Source organism: Somniosus microcephalus, chromosome 3 (assembly GCF_052327205.1).
Source record: "Somniosus microcephalus isolate GS21.2 chromosome 3, FLI_Smic_1.0, whole genome shotgun sequence".
Taxonomy (NCBI): domain Eukaryota; kingdom Metazoa; phylum Chordata; class Chondrichthyes; order Squaliformes; family Somniosidae; genus Somniosus; species Somniosus microcephalus.
In genome coordinates, this window is record NC_140989.1 from 367,721,141 (window position 1) to 367,735,499 (window position 14,359).

Sequence of the window (14,359 nt, forward strand, 5' to 3'; positions counted from 1 at the left end):
TTGGCAAAAAGAACCAGAGGGGAGATGAGGAGAATTTTTTTGACGCAGCAGGTTGTTATGATCTGGAATGCACTGCCTGCAAGCAGTTTCAATAGTAAATGTCAAAAGTGAATTGGAGATATACTTGAAGGGAAGAAAATTTCAGGGCTATGGGGAAAGAGCGGGGGAGTGGTACTAATTCGATAGCTCTTTCAAAGAGCCGGCACTGTGCTGTAAGATTCTATGGGGGTCATTTTAACCCCCTAGGGCGGGTGGTGGAGGAGGCGGGTGGTAGGAGGGGTTAAAAAAATTTTAAATGGGAAACCCGACCAAAACCTGTCTCCAACCCAGCCATTTCCATTTTTAATGGCGGCAAGTTGGGGGGCAGGTGACCAATCTGCTCCCAGGAGGCTGGTCGGTCAGTAAAATATTTTAAGGAGGCTGTGAGCTTCCATTTTATAGTGGTTTTTTAAAAACTTCTGCAGGCTGTGTTTCCCGGGCCTTGGGAAACCTGGCAGATGAAAGGAGGCAAGAAGGGCCGGATCCATGAGGTAAGTGCCTTTATTGCATTGCTTGCGGGCTAGGAGGAGCAGGGGGGCTTCCTCCCTCTGCTCCGGCCCAGCAATCTTACAGTGATTGGCCATGCCCCCTGGCTGACTGACTGTCGGGCGGGAAATCTGTTAAGATAAAAAAACAGATACTGCGGGAAACCTTTACTTCCGGGTTCTCCGTCCACAAATCCTCCGCTGACCGCGCTCTCTTCCCGGCTCTGAGTTATTATCGGCCCCAGTGATTCTATGATATCTGGTTAAGTCACATGCACTAATTAAACCCCAACATGTTCATGCATCTTTTACAGAACGATGTATGCTTGAAATAAGGTAAATTGCTGCTACACAGGCAAACTACCAAGTCCCGCTGCACTTGATGTACTCTTGGGTTACCTGCTATCTTCAAGTGAACTGCAATAAGCCTTTAGTAACGGTGTCTTGCAGCTTTGCAAAGTTCGCTGTAGAACAAAAGCAACAATCGAGAATACATTCCAACACTTTTCGGAAAATTATTCTTCTGCCTTCTTTAAAAAAAAGTTAAGCCATTTCAATGAAGAGCAAATTTTCTCCTTGTTCACAACACCTGCTGTGTCCCTGCTATGAAGTTACCCACTTCTTAAGCTAATGCTCTTCTGCATTGGTGTTTGACGTGTACGGCATTTCTCTCTGCTCCCTATGGGGAATTCACCTTCCCCACTCCCCACCCCGCTGCTCACTGTCGCTCCCCATTGTTTAAATGTTAAAGGGATTCGACAGGGTAGATACGGAGAAAATATTTCCTCTGGTGGAGGAGTCAAGAACAAGGGGGACACAATCTTAAAATTAGAGCCAGGGTATTCAGGACTGAAATCAGGAAGCATCTTATCACACAAAGAGTGTTAGGAATCTGGAACTCTGTGGATTAAAGGTCAAACCACTTCATTAGCTGTAAAGTGATTAGGGACATTCTGCGATCGTGAATGGCACTATATAAATGCAAGTCTTTCTTCCTTTCGATAAGAGCTAGTTTAGGACAAAGGTCGGGAAATATTTTGTGGCAACAGAGGGTAATGGATCATCAGGAAAGGTGGCTGAGGTTCAGGACACTTGACTCCTCGCTGTAATCGGAAGATAGGGTTGGTATTTTGGAAGGACTATATCTAATGTAAGGACACAGGGTGGTTGGTAAAACTACATTTTATAAGGCAGCTTGGAGCAAACATGGGGTTAATATGTTAAGACAGTGATGCTGGAGTGAGTTTCAGATGATGCAATAGTAAACTGAAACCAGTTTGATCATATTGAGCGAGGTGTTGATAAGAAGGCCATTTGATCACAGCACGTTATAGATCAAGGGAAGTAAGGCCTGATGGGTGAGATTACGATCTCTACACACCCCAAACGAGAGTTTATATATTCATTAAATGGGGTTTGCATGCAAAGTCAATCGCGCCATGGCTTCCCTATCTCTGTAATCTGCTCCAGCTCTACAACCCTCCGAGATCTCTGCGCTCCTCCAATTCTGGCCTCTTGAGCATCCCTGATTTTAATCGTTCCACCATTGGCAGCCGTGCCTTCAGCTGCCTGGGCCCTAAGCTCTAGAATTCCCCCCCTAAACCTCTCCACCTCTCTACCTCTCTCTCCTCCTTTAAGACGCTCCTTAAAACCTTCCTCTTTGTCCAAGCTTTTGGTCACCTACCCTAATATCTGCTTATGTGGCTTGGTGTTAAATTTTGTTTGATAATCGCTCCTGTGACGCGCCTTGGGACGTTTTACTATGTTAAAGACGCTTTATAAATACAAGTTGTTGTTGATGTTGATACAAGAGGGACACAATAGTAGAGCCACAGAACCTGGACCACGGGGTGAACAAACGACACAGCAGGAGGGGAGACAGGATAGAAACATAGAAGATAGGAGCAGGAGTAGGCCATTTGGCCCCTCGAGCCCGCTCCGCCATTCAATGAGATCATGGCTGATCATCCAGATTCAGTACACTATCCCTGCCTTCTCCCCATATCCCTTGATCCCTTTAGACTCAAGAAATATATCTAACTCCTTGAATATATTTAATGAATTATTTAATGATAGAAACGGGGAGAAAGAGAGAACTCGTGGTAGAGGATCGAAGGAAGAACACCATGAGGCATGGGTTACATCTCTACCCTGAGGAGCGGGTAATACCGTTTTGCTTATTCCTCTGTACTATTGCGAAAGAGATTATGGCCCAGAAATTCGGGTCTCCACGGGTGAGTACGCACGGGGTACTCACCCGTAGGCCCAATGGAAGTGCCGGTTTCCTGCATGCACTGCGCATGCGCGGGAAACCGGCACTTCCGTTCCCCTGAAAGAAGGGGTTCAGAGTTCGAACGCGTGTGCAGGAGAGGCAGCGCGTGCGCAGGAGAGGCAGCGCGTGCGCATCGAACTTACGTTTTTTTTTCCAGGTTTTCCCGGGAGGGTAAGTCTCCAGAAGTTACACATTTAAAAAGCAGTCGCAAGGCCTGCTTTTTACAAGGTAAGTGGTGAATTAATTAAAATTAAAACATTTTTTCCACAGGTTTATTATTTTTAAATACTTTAAAGCAAGGTAAGTTTATTTTTAGCCCCGTTAGAAAATAAAACTATTTTTTTCAAAAATTTAATTTATTGTTTAAAATAGTTATTTCATGTAATTTATAGTTTATTTAAAAAATGTGATTTAAAAAAAAAAATTATTTGAAGATTTAGTGATGTTTTGGGGCCCGTAGTATTTATACGGTTTGACAGGTCTCTTATGAATGGGCATTCCCTGCTCCGATTGGCTCTCCATGGCCCACGTGATCCCAGGGGACGCTCTGAACTAACTGCGCCCCTGGGATACGCAAGCACTGCGCACCCGCAGTTGGAGGAGGCCCAGGATCGGAATCCCACGGGGGCCCACAGCTCAACGGCTGGCGCACTAGGTAAGTGCAGGTCGGGGGCTTGCACCCACGGGAAGCCCCCAACCCGAATTTCTGGGCTCTTATTTACTTTACTTATTCCATATCAATAAAGTCATCGCGCTGCCAATACGGAGTCTCCCTCGGCTGCTTACAGTAGTGATTATTTAAATTGCCCCTGTTTCACGTGCACACTTATTATATACCATACCTGAAGTGGTTCCACCAACTCCAACGTGTGTTTCAGGTAAATTAAGTTTGTGATCTTGGATTCAGCTGCCTGTACCTGTTAAATAAACACAAGATGTTCTGTAAACGCCATCACTTAGAAACAATTACAATTAATTAAGAATATATTGTTTCAATAAAATTCTAATTAAATATGCCTATGAGATTTTTCTACCTTAAAACCAACTTTCAATAAAAAGAATTTATACTCCAGCACACTAGAGGGCAGCACGTCAAGGCTCCATATTAGACAGTTACTATTAAAAAACCTTTAAGATCTGTATGCATGATCATCTTTATTGTAACTATGTACATGTAGAAAAAAAAATCTCTCAAATAGTTTAGAGAAAGTAATAGAGGAAACATACGGTATCTTGCTTTGGAATCTGCACCAGCACAGACAGGAGCTGGTCTGTGTCCAAGAACCGTGAAATTACTGCAGAGAAAAACACAAGGACACAGTTTATATATAATGATGGTACTGTAGTATATTTAACAATGCATTATTGGAACATAATCACAATGTCAACAAATAATATAAAGCTTGCAAATTAATATCGGGAGAGCATGGTCTCAAAGTAAACAACTGCAATCCCAAAGGAGAAAGGCACTGTCCGTAAAAGAGGCTACTTTACCTGGAACTTAAAATTCTCATCCTCGTATTCATATCCCTCCATGGCCTCAACCCTCCCTAACCTCCTCCAGCCCTACAACCCTCCAAGATCTCTGTGCTCCTCCAACTCTGGCCTCATGTCTATCCTGACTTCCTGTGCCCCACCACTGGCGGCCGTGCCTTCAGCTCCCTGGGCCCTAGGTTCTGGAATTCTCTCTCTAAACCTCTCCTCTCTTTCCTCCTTGACCAAGCTTGTGGTCACCTGTCCTGATATCTCCTTATGTGACTTGGTGTCCAATTACATTTAATAACACTCCTGTGAAGCGCCTCAGGCTTTTTCTTAACTGCTATTAAAGGCGCTATATAAATGCAAGTTGTTGTTGTTGTTGTTAGCATCAAGCACTTCCAGGTCAGGTATAGCATGGTTAGCTCCAGAGTAAAGCACACATGCCATCAATGCCCCTCAACTCTGGCTTCAGACGAGGTGAAATATTTTCCACCACCACCCCCCTCCCCCCGCCCATTTCCATACCCGTGCTCCTGTGCCCTCGGGTGCAACGGCCAAATACAGCCAGTTTTCTGCTGTGGACTCGTGCCCGTGAGAAACTGGCTCGAGAAAGCCCCAAGTTCATTTCATTATAGGGCTCTTACTGCCAGGGAACAAGAGGAGACTTTCAGCTCCCTGTCATGGGGCTGGATTGGAGCCCAAGTACCAACAGTGAGATGCCACTATCTAGCCCACTCCACCCCCACAGCGTCCTGGAAAGCACACAGAAAATTTGTCACTGTTACTGGTCTGTGCCAAGTTCTTTATTGCTTCATTCTGCTTGTTATTTTATGGGGAAAAACAGGGAAGACTGAAATAATAAAAGTGTTCACTTTCAGAAAATCTAACTTTAGCAACCGAACAAGTTGGGAATTACTAACATTTCAACTTCCGTATTTCTATTACTGTGGGGGACAGCACTGCAATTAAGGTGTCAGCTCTGGCTGTCGGTAGCACTCTCGTCTTGGAGTCAGAAGGTTGTGGGTTTAAGTTCCACTCCAGAAACTAAATCTAGGCTGACACTCCAGTGCAGTGCTGAGGGAGTGCTGCACTGTCGGAGGCGCCGTCTTTCGGATGAAACGTTAAACCGAGGCCCCGTCTGCTCTCTCAGGTGGATGTAAAATATTCCCTGCCACTGTTTCGAAGAAGAGCAGGGGAAGTTCTCTCTGGTGTCCTGGCCAATATTTATCCGTCAATCAACATCACTAAAACAAATTTTCTGGTCATTATCGCATTGCTGTTTGTGGGATCTTGCTGTGTGCAAACTGGCTGCAGCGTTTCCTTCATGACAACAGTGACTACATTTCAAAAGTACTTCATTGGCTGTAAAGCACTTTGGCACGTCCTGAGGTCGTGAAAGGCGCTGCATAAATGCAAGTTCTTTCTTTTAATGCATGCATTCATGGAGTTTTTAATAGATGGTCTGCTATCTTTAATCCAATCAATTCTGAGGCCAGTACCGCCCCGCTAACACCAGGCGATTGCAACGAGAATTGGCTCCACAACGTTTATAAAACTAAGATGAAAAGTCCAATAGACTTTTATAACCGGGGCCATAAGTAGGATAGACACTAATAAAAAAATGTTTTTATTCGTTCATGGGATGTGGGCATCGCTGGCAAGGCCAGCATTTATTGCCCATCCCTAGTTGCCCTTGAGAAGGTGGTGGTGAGCCGCCTTCTTGAACCGCTGCAGTCTGTGTGGTGAAGGTGCTCCCACAGTGCTGTTAGGGAGGGAGTTCCAGGATTTTTACCCAGTGACGATGAAGGAACGGCGATATACTTCTAAGTCAGGATGGTGTGTGACTTGGAGGGGAACTTGGAGGTGGTGGTGTTCCCATGCGCCTGCTGCCCTTGTCCTTCTAGGTGGAAAAGGTCGCGGGTTTGGGAGGGGCTGCCGAAGAAGCCTTGGCGAGTTGCTGCAGTGCATCTTGTAGATGGTACACACTGCAGCCACGGTACGCCGGTGGTGGAGGGAGTGAATGTTTAAGGTGGTGGATGGGGTGCCAATCAAGTGGGCTGCTTTGTCCTGGATGGTGTCGAGCTTCTTGAGTATTGTTGGAGCTGCACTCATCCAGGTAAGTGGAGAGTATTCCATCACACTCCTGACTTGTGCCTTGTAGATGGTGGAAAGGCTTTGGGGAGTCAGGAGGTGAGACACTCGCCACAGAATACCCAGCCTCTGACCTGCTCTCTGAACTGCACAGTATTTATGTGGCTGTTCCAGTTAAGTTTCTGGTCAATGGTGACCCCCAGGATGTTGATAGTGGGGCATTCGGTGATGGTAATGCCATTGAATGTCAAGGGGAGGTGGTTAGACTCTCGCTTGTTGGAGATAGTCATTGCCTGACACTTCTGTGGCGCGAATGTTACCTGCCACCTATCAGCCCAAGCCTGAATGTCGTCCAGGTTTTGTTGCATGTGGGCATGGACTGCTTCATTATCTGAGGAGTCGTGAATGGCGCTGAACACTGTGCAGTCATCAGCGAACATCCCCATTTCTGACCTTATGTTGGAGGGCAGGTCATTGATGAAGCAGCTGAAGATGGTTGGGCCTAGGACACTGCCCTGAGGAACTCCTGCAGCAATGTCCTGCGGCTGTGATGATTGACCTTCAACCACAACAACCATCTTCCTTTGTGCTAGGTATGACTCTAGCCAGTGGAGCATTTTCCCCCTGATTCCCATTGACTTCAGTTTTACTTGGGCTCCTTGATGCCAGACTCGGTCAAATGCTGCCTTGATGTCCAGGGCAGTCACTCTCACCTCACCTCTGGAATTCAGCTCTTTTGTCCATGTTTGGACCAAGGCTGTAATGAGGTCGGGAGCCGAGTGGTCTTGGCGGAACCTAAACTGGGCATCAGTGAGCAGGTTATTTGTGAATAAGTGCTGCTTGATAGCACTGTTGATGACACCTTCCATCACTTTGCTGATGAGTGAGAGTAGACTGATGGGGCAGTAATTGGCCGGGTTGGATTTGTCCTGCTTTTTGTGGACAGGACACACCTGGGCAGTTCTCCCCATTGTCAGATCTTTCACTCTGCCAGCGCATTTCACACTTCATCTAGAGCCATCCTTTGTCTCTTTACCTGTCCTATCACCATCTCGTCTCGCCTTGAATATCTCTTAATGTCTCTTTACTTCTCACAGACCTTCCCTTTTGTTCTTTCATCCCCTCCCCCATTTCCCAGCCCCCAAACTTACTTTTCAATCGGTTTCATTTCCTGCTTTTTTCTCAGTTCTGTAGAAGGGTTTCGACCTGAAACATTGACTCTGTTTCTCTCTCCACAGATGTTGCCTGGCCTGCTGAGTTTTTCCAGCGTTTTCTGTTGTTATTTCGGATTTCCAGCATCCACAGTATTTTGCGATCACCAGTGTTGCAGCTGTACTGGAACAGCTTGGCTAGAGGTGCGGCTAGTTCTGGAGCACAAATCTTCAGCACGATAGCCGGGATGTTGTCGGGGCCCACAGCCTTTGCTGTATCCAGTGCGCTCAGCTGTTTCTTGATATCACGTGGAGTGAATCGAATTGGCTGAAGACTAGCTTCTGTGATGGTGGGGACCTCGGGAGTAGGCTGATATGGATCATCCACTCGTCACTTCTGGCTGAAGTTGGTTGTAAAAGCTTCAGCCTCGTCTTTTGCACTCACGTGCTAGAGTCCACCATCATTGAGGATGGGGATATTCTTGGAGCCTCCTCCTCCCGTTAGTTGTTTAATGGTCCACCACCATTCACGACTGGATGTGGCAGGACTGCAGAGCTTTGATCTGATCCGTTGATTGTGGGATCGTTTAGCCCTGTCTATAGCATGCTGCTTCCGCTTTTTAGCATGCATGTAGTCCAATAAGGAGATCGCAAGAAACCTCTTTCGGAACATAGGAACAGGAGGCCATTCAGCCCCTCGAGCCTGTTCCACCATTCAACGGCTGATCTGCATTCCAACTCCATCCACCCACCTTGTCTCCATATTCTTGTCCACTAAAATCTATCGATCTCAGATTTAAAATTATTAACTGAGCTAGCATCTACTGCTTTTTTGTGGGAGAGAGTTCCACACTTACAAAGAATTACATAGGATATACGGCACAGAAACAGGCCATTCGGCCCAACCAGTCCATGCCGGCGTTTATGCGCCACTCGAGCCTCCTCCTGTCTTTCCTCATCTAAATCTATCAGCATAACCTCTATTCCCTTCTCCCCCATATGCTTATCTAGCCGCACATTAAATGTATTTATACTATTCGCTTCAACCAATTGATGGCCTCTAGTTTTGCTCTTCCCCACAAGTGGAAACAGTCTCTCCTTGTCGACTCTATCAAAACCTTTCATAATCTTAAAGACCTCTATTAGGTCACCCCTCAGCCTTCTTTTTCCAAGAGAAAAGAGACCCAGCCTGGTATCTTTTCCTGATGGGTATAAGGAAGATGGTTGTGGTGGTTGAAGGTCAATCATCTCAGCCCCAGGACATCGCTGCAGGAGTTCCTCAGGGCAGTGTCCTAGGCCCAACCATCTTCAGCTGCTTCATCAATGACCTTCCCTCCAACATAAGGTCAGAAATGGAGATGTTCGCTGATGACTGCACAGTGTTCAGCGCCATTCACAACTCCTCAGATAATGAAGCAGTCCATGTCTGCATGCAACAAGACCTGGACGATGTTCAGGCTTGGGCTGATAAGTGGCAGGTAACGTTCGCGCCAGAGAAGTGCCAGGCAATGACTATCTCCAACAAGTGAGAGTCTAACCACCTCCCCTTGACATTCAACGGCATTACCATCGCCGAATCCCCCACCATCAACATCCTGGGAGGTCACCATTGACCAGAAACTTAACTGAAACAGCCACATAAATACTGTGGCTACAAGAGCAGGTCAGAGGCTGGGTATTCTGCGGCAAGTATCTCACCTCCTGACTCCCCAAAGCCTTTCCACCATCTACAAGGCACAAGTAAGGAGTGTGATGGAATACTCTCCACTTGCCTGGATTAGTGCAGCTCCAACAACATTCAAGAAGCTCGACACCATCCAGGACAAAGCAGCCCACGTGATTGGCACCCCATCCACCACCTTAAACATTCACTCCCTCCATCACTGGTGTACCGTGGCTGCAGTGTGTACCATCTACAAGATGCACTGCAGCAACTCGCCAAGGCTTCTTCAGCAACACCTCCCAAACCCGCGACCTCTTCCACCTAGAAGGACAAGGGCAGCAGGCGCATGGAAACACCACCACCTCCAAGTTCCCCTCCAAGTCACACACCATCCTGACTTAGATGTATATCGCCGATCCTTCATCGTCGCTGGGTCAAAATCCTGGAACTCCCTCCCTAACAGCACTGTGGGTGTACCTTCACCACACGGACTGCAGCGGTTCAAGAAGGCGGCTCACCACCACCTTCTCAAGGGCAATTAGGGATGGGCAATAAATGCTGGCCTTACCAGCGACGCCCACATCCCATAAACGAATAAAAAGAAACCTCGCACTTCTACCACCCTTTGCATGAAGAAGTGTTTCCTAACTTCTCCTGAATAGGCTGGCTCTGATTTTAAGGTTATGTCCACTTTTCCTAGACTCCACCCCACCTCCCACCCACAAAGCAGAAAAAGTACTTATCAGGCTTCCCCTTAAATGCGCCTATGTAATTTACCTCAACCACTCCATGTGGTAGTGAATTCCACATTCTCACCACTCTCTAGGTAATGTAGTTTCTCCTGAATTCCCTATTGGATTTATTAGTGACTTATATTGATGACCTCTAGTTTTGGTCTTCCCCACAAGTGGAAACTGTCATGAATCTTACCATTCATGAAGAAATGACTCATGAGATAACACTGGGCGGCCAGCTGGTGGTGCCGTCCAAGGAAAGTATAAATACTCGGGCGTGGGCCCAGCTTGCTCAGGATGTTTCTGTAACCAGGAACTAGTGATGTAACTAGAGCTCATGGTTGTGAAACAGTTGATTAAAGCCTTGTTTTATACTCAAACCAAGTGCTCAGTAGTTTTCTTACATCAATTTAATCAACTGTGTATCGGCTCCAAGCTCTGAGTGATTTCAGGAACAGCCAGCTACAACTTCAACTGTAGAAGGGAACTCTGACATAGTAATCAATCCATCATGGAGAAACTACTCAGACCCGCCCGTCTTGACCTAGACCCGAATTCACCTACAACTGCTAAGGTATGGAAACACTGGTATCGTACCTTCAGCAACTTCCTCAGGGTGTGTGGTGAGAATGTTCCTGATAAATTAGAGATATTTGCCAATTATGTATCTCCACTTGTGTTTGACTATATCGAAGACTGTGTAGACTATGGCTCCGCTATCCTAATATTACAGCGACTGTATGTTAAGGCCCCAAATGAAATTTTTGCTCGGCATCTATTGGCCACAACTCGACAACAACCTGGGGAATCACTTGACGATTTCCTTCAAAAGCTTCGCAGGCTCAGCAAGGATTGTAATCTTAAAGCTGTCACAGCTGAGCAGTACCAGGAGGAGTTAATTTGTGATTCCTTTATTAACGGAATTGCATCTCCCTTCATACGCCAGCGTCTGTTGGAGAATAAAACCCTTGAGTTACAGGCTGCCTATGACCAGGCATGTTCTTTGGACTTAGCAAAGAGGAATACAGATACCTATCTTTTACCACGTGCACGGGCTGCTGCTATCACTATTAGTGACTCCTTCGATAGGCCTCGGGTGGAAGCCCTCATTGATGATGACTCTAACCTAGCTGATGACAACCCTACCCTAGAAGCCTTCACTGATGACGACCCTGCCCTAGCGGCATCTTGGCAATCTGGAAGGAAGTGTTTCTTCTGTGGAGGTGCATTCCATTATAGGAAATTTTGTCCTGCTCGTAACGCAACCTGCAATCATTGCAGAAAGAAAGGTCACTTTTCTAAGGTATGCCAGTCAAGAGCCTCTGTTAGTAAGAAAGGCCACTTTTCTAAGGTATACCAGTTGAGAGCCCCTGTTAGTTTTGTAGCTACTATCTATAAAACTGCTCCTCCCCCAAGAGCCACTACTAAGGTTACAGCTGCTTTCTATAAAACTGCTCCTCCCCCAAGAACCACTACTAAGGTTACAGCTGTCGAGGGTAAAACTGCTCCTCCTCCCATCACAGCTGTTTTTCCCCAAAGTCTGTCCCATGCAGCCACGAAGGTTTCGGTAAATGGACACATTTTGAGTGCACTAATCGACTCATGCAGCTCTGACAGCTTCATTAGTGAGCGGGCCGTCAGTAAGTTAAAACTGCGTATTTACCCCTCGGACAGGGAAATTGCAATGGCTCTGACAACACTGACCACCAACTCTTCCGGCTTTTGTCTTGTCGACCTTATTCTCAATGACCGCACTTATTTCGCCACCTGGCTCGGGGTGCTCAAAAATCTATGCAGTGATGTGCTCCTGGGACAGGATTTCCAGAAACAACACAAAAAACTCACTTTCGAGTTTGGAGGGTCAAAGCCGGAGCTTACTATTTCCAAAGTACCGTTTTGTGCGCTTTCGGCGGCTTCGCTCGACGAGCCCTCGTTTGCCAATCTTTCCCCCCGATGTAAGCCAATAGTCACTAAATCACGACGTTTTAGCCAAGATGATCTATCCTTTATCGAGACAGATATCTCTCGCCTTCTAGCTGACGGTATCATTGAGCCATGTTCATCTCCCTGGCGGGCTCAAGTTGCCGTTGCTAAAAATCCTCTGAAGCAACACAAGAAACGTCTTTGCATCGATTACTCACAAACTATTAACCAGTATACCGACCTGGATGCCTACCCACTACCACGCATCGATGACATGGTCAATAACCTTACCAGCTACAAGGTGTTTTCAACTTTTGACTTAAAGAGTGCGTACCATCAAGTACCATTAAAAGACTCTGACAAAAAGTATACGGCCTTTGAGGCCAATGGTCGGCTTTACCAGTTTTGTCGCCTTCCATTTGGAGGTCACCAATGGGGTGGCCGTCTTTCAATGGGCAATGGATAGCCTAGTCAAACAAGAGAACTTAATGGACACTTTTCCATATCTGGATAGTATCACCATTGCTGGTCATGGCCAGAAGGAGCATGATGCCAACCTCCAGAAATTTTTTGACGTTCTCCGTCGCTGCAACTTAACCTTAAATGAGTCCAAATCTGTGAAATCAATACCATCAGTCAACATCCTTGGCTACTGGGTGGGCAATGGTGTCATCAAACTGGATCCGGAGCAACTTCGTCTGCTTCAGGAGCTCCCTCCCCCTACGAATCTCGGCTCTCTTTATCGGGCACTCGGCATGTTCGCCTATTATGCGAAATGGATACCCCAATTCTCTGACAAGGTCCAGCCCCTGCTTCACGCAAAGTCATTTCCGTTGGAGGCAACGGCTATTTCAGCTTTCAACCTCCTCAAGCGACAACTGGAAAAAGCCACGCTTCGTTCCATCGATGAAAATCTCCCTTTCATGGTCGAGTGCGATGCATCGGAGGTGGCGATCTCGGCTAACTTGAATCAAGGTGGTCGACCTGTTGCATTTCTGTCCAGAACTTTGCAGGGTAGCAAGCTCCATTATCCTCCTGTCGAGAAGGAGGCTACGGCTATCATTGAAGCAATACGTAAATGGAGTAATTTTCTCGCTCGTCGCCATTTCACGCTTATAACCGATCAGCGCTCCGTGGCCTTTATGCTGGATAACCAGAAACGCACTAAGACCAAGATTAACAAAATACAGCTCTGGAGGACGGAATTGGCCGCCTTTGGCTATACCATACATTATCGACCCGGCAAAGAGAATGTGGCCCCTGATACCCTCACGCGTGCATTCTGCTCTTCTATGTCAACTTCGACTCTTGCGGATCTTCATACTGACTTATGCCATCCTGGCGTTACCCGTATGTTGCACTTTGTGCGATCTAAAAATCTCCCATTTTCTACGGAAGACGTGAAAAGAACATGTTCCACTTGTAGAATTTGCGCGGAATTAAAACCGCAATTCTTCCGTCCGTCGGATGGCTCGCTCATACACGCTATACAGCCTATGCAGCGACTCAGCATTGACTTTAAAGGGCCATTGCCTTCCTCAACGCGAAACACCTACTTACTTACTATTGTGGACGAATATTCATGCTTTCCCTTTGCTTTCCCCGTCCCAATATGCTTACTTCCACAGTGATCAAATGCCTCGATCAGGTCTTTTCCCTTTGCGGTACAGCCAATTTCATCCACTCTGATCGGGGTCCCTCCTTCATGTCAAGCAAACTCAAAAGTTATCTTTCCCAACGGGGAATTGCCACAAGTAAAACGACACCGTATCATCCCATCAGTAACGGACAGGTTGAGAGATACAACGCTATCATTTGGAATGCTGTTCGTCTTGCACTGAGGTCATGCAACCTACCAGACCAGCAGTGGGAAACTATGCTCCTGACGTGTTGCATTCAATCAGGTCTCTTCTTTTTACATCCACCAACGTTACTCCTCACAAACGATTCTTCAGGTTCCAGCGTCGCTCCATTCATGGGACATCCCTACCATCATGGTTGGCAGCTCCTGGCCCCGTGCTGCTCCGAAGATTCGTTCGATCATCCAAGAATGATCCCCTCGTCGATGAGGTGGAACTAACAGACGTTAATCCCACATATGCGCACATGCGGTACCCTGATGGCCGGGAGTCCACCATTTCACTCCGAGATCTGGCTCCCTGTCCAACCAGTCCCACGGACACCACCGATAGAGGATCCATATTAATGATGCCGATACTCTGCGCTCCTTTGAGGATGACGCCCTACCTGGGACAACAAGGGATCTGCCGGCTACTCCGCTGGATCATCCTGGGGAACAGAGCGCTCCCCATGGGATGGCCACCTGAAGCCAGGACGCCGGTCAATCCCCAGCTACCAAGGAAGATGAAGCCAGCTCTGCGCCTGTGGGACCCGCACCCGGAGTCACGATCTCCCCAGTCTCCCTCAGGTCGATCAAGGCGACACGGGCCCTGTCAACCTACCTGTACGAACCAAGCGACCCAGGGACCAAGACACGGTCCGAGGAGACATGCCTTCTGGCC

The 14,359-nt window shown here is 47.1% G+C and overlaps 1 protein-coding gene across 1 annotated transcript in view; it reads right to left on the bottom strand.

Moving 5' to 3' along the window:
- Positions 1 to 14,359, bottom strand: part of msh4 (mutS homolog 4) — a 99,492-nt gene that overhangs the window by 51,734 nt on the left and 33,399 nt on the right. Inside the window, exons 8-10 of the mRNA XM_085983551.1 lie at positions 4,024 to 4,091; positions 3,639 to 3,713; positions 924 to 988 (exon numbers count right to left, since the gene is read on the bottom strand). Coding sequence (XP_085839677.1) covers positions 924 to 988; positions 3,639 to 3,713; positions 4,024 to 4,091 — 208 coding nt within the window. The remainder of the gene's footprint in view (positions 1 to 923; positions 989 to 3,638; positions 3,714 to 4,023; positions 4,092 to 14,359) is intronic.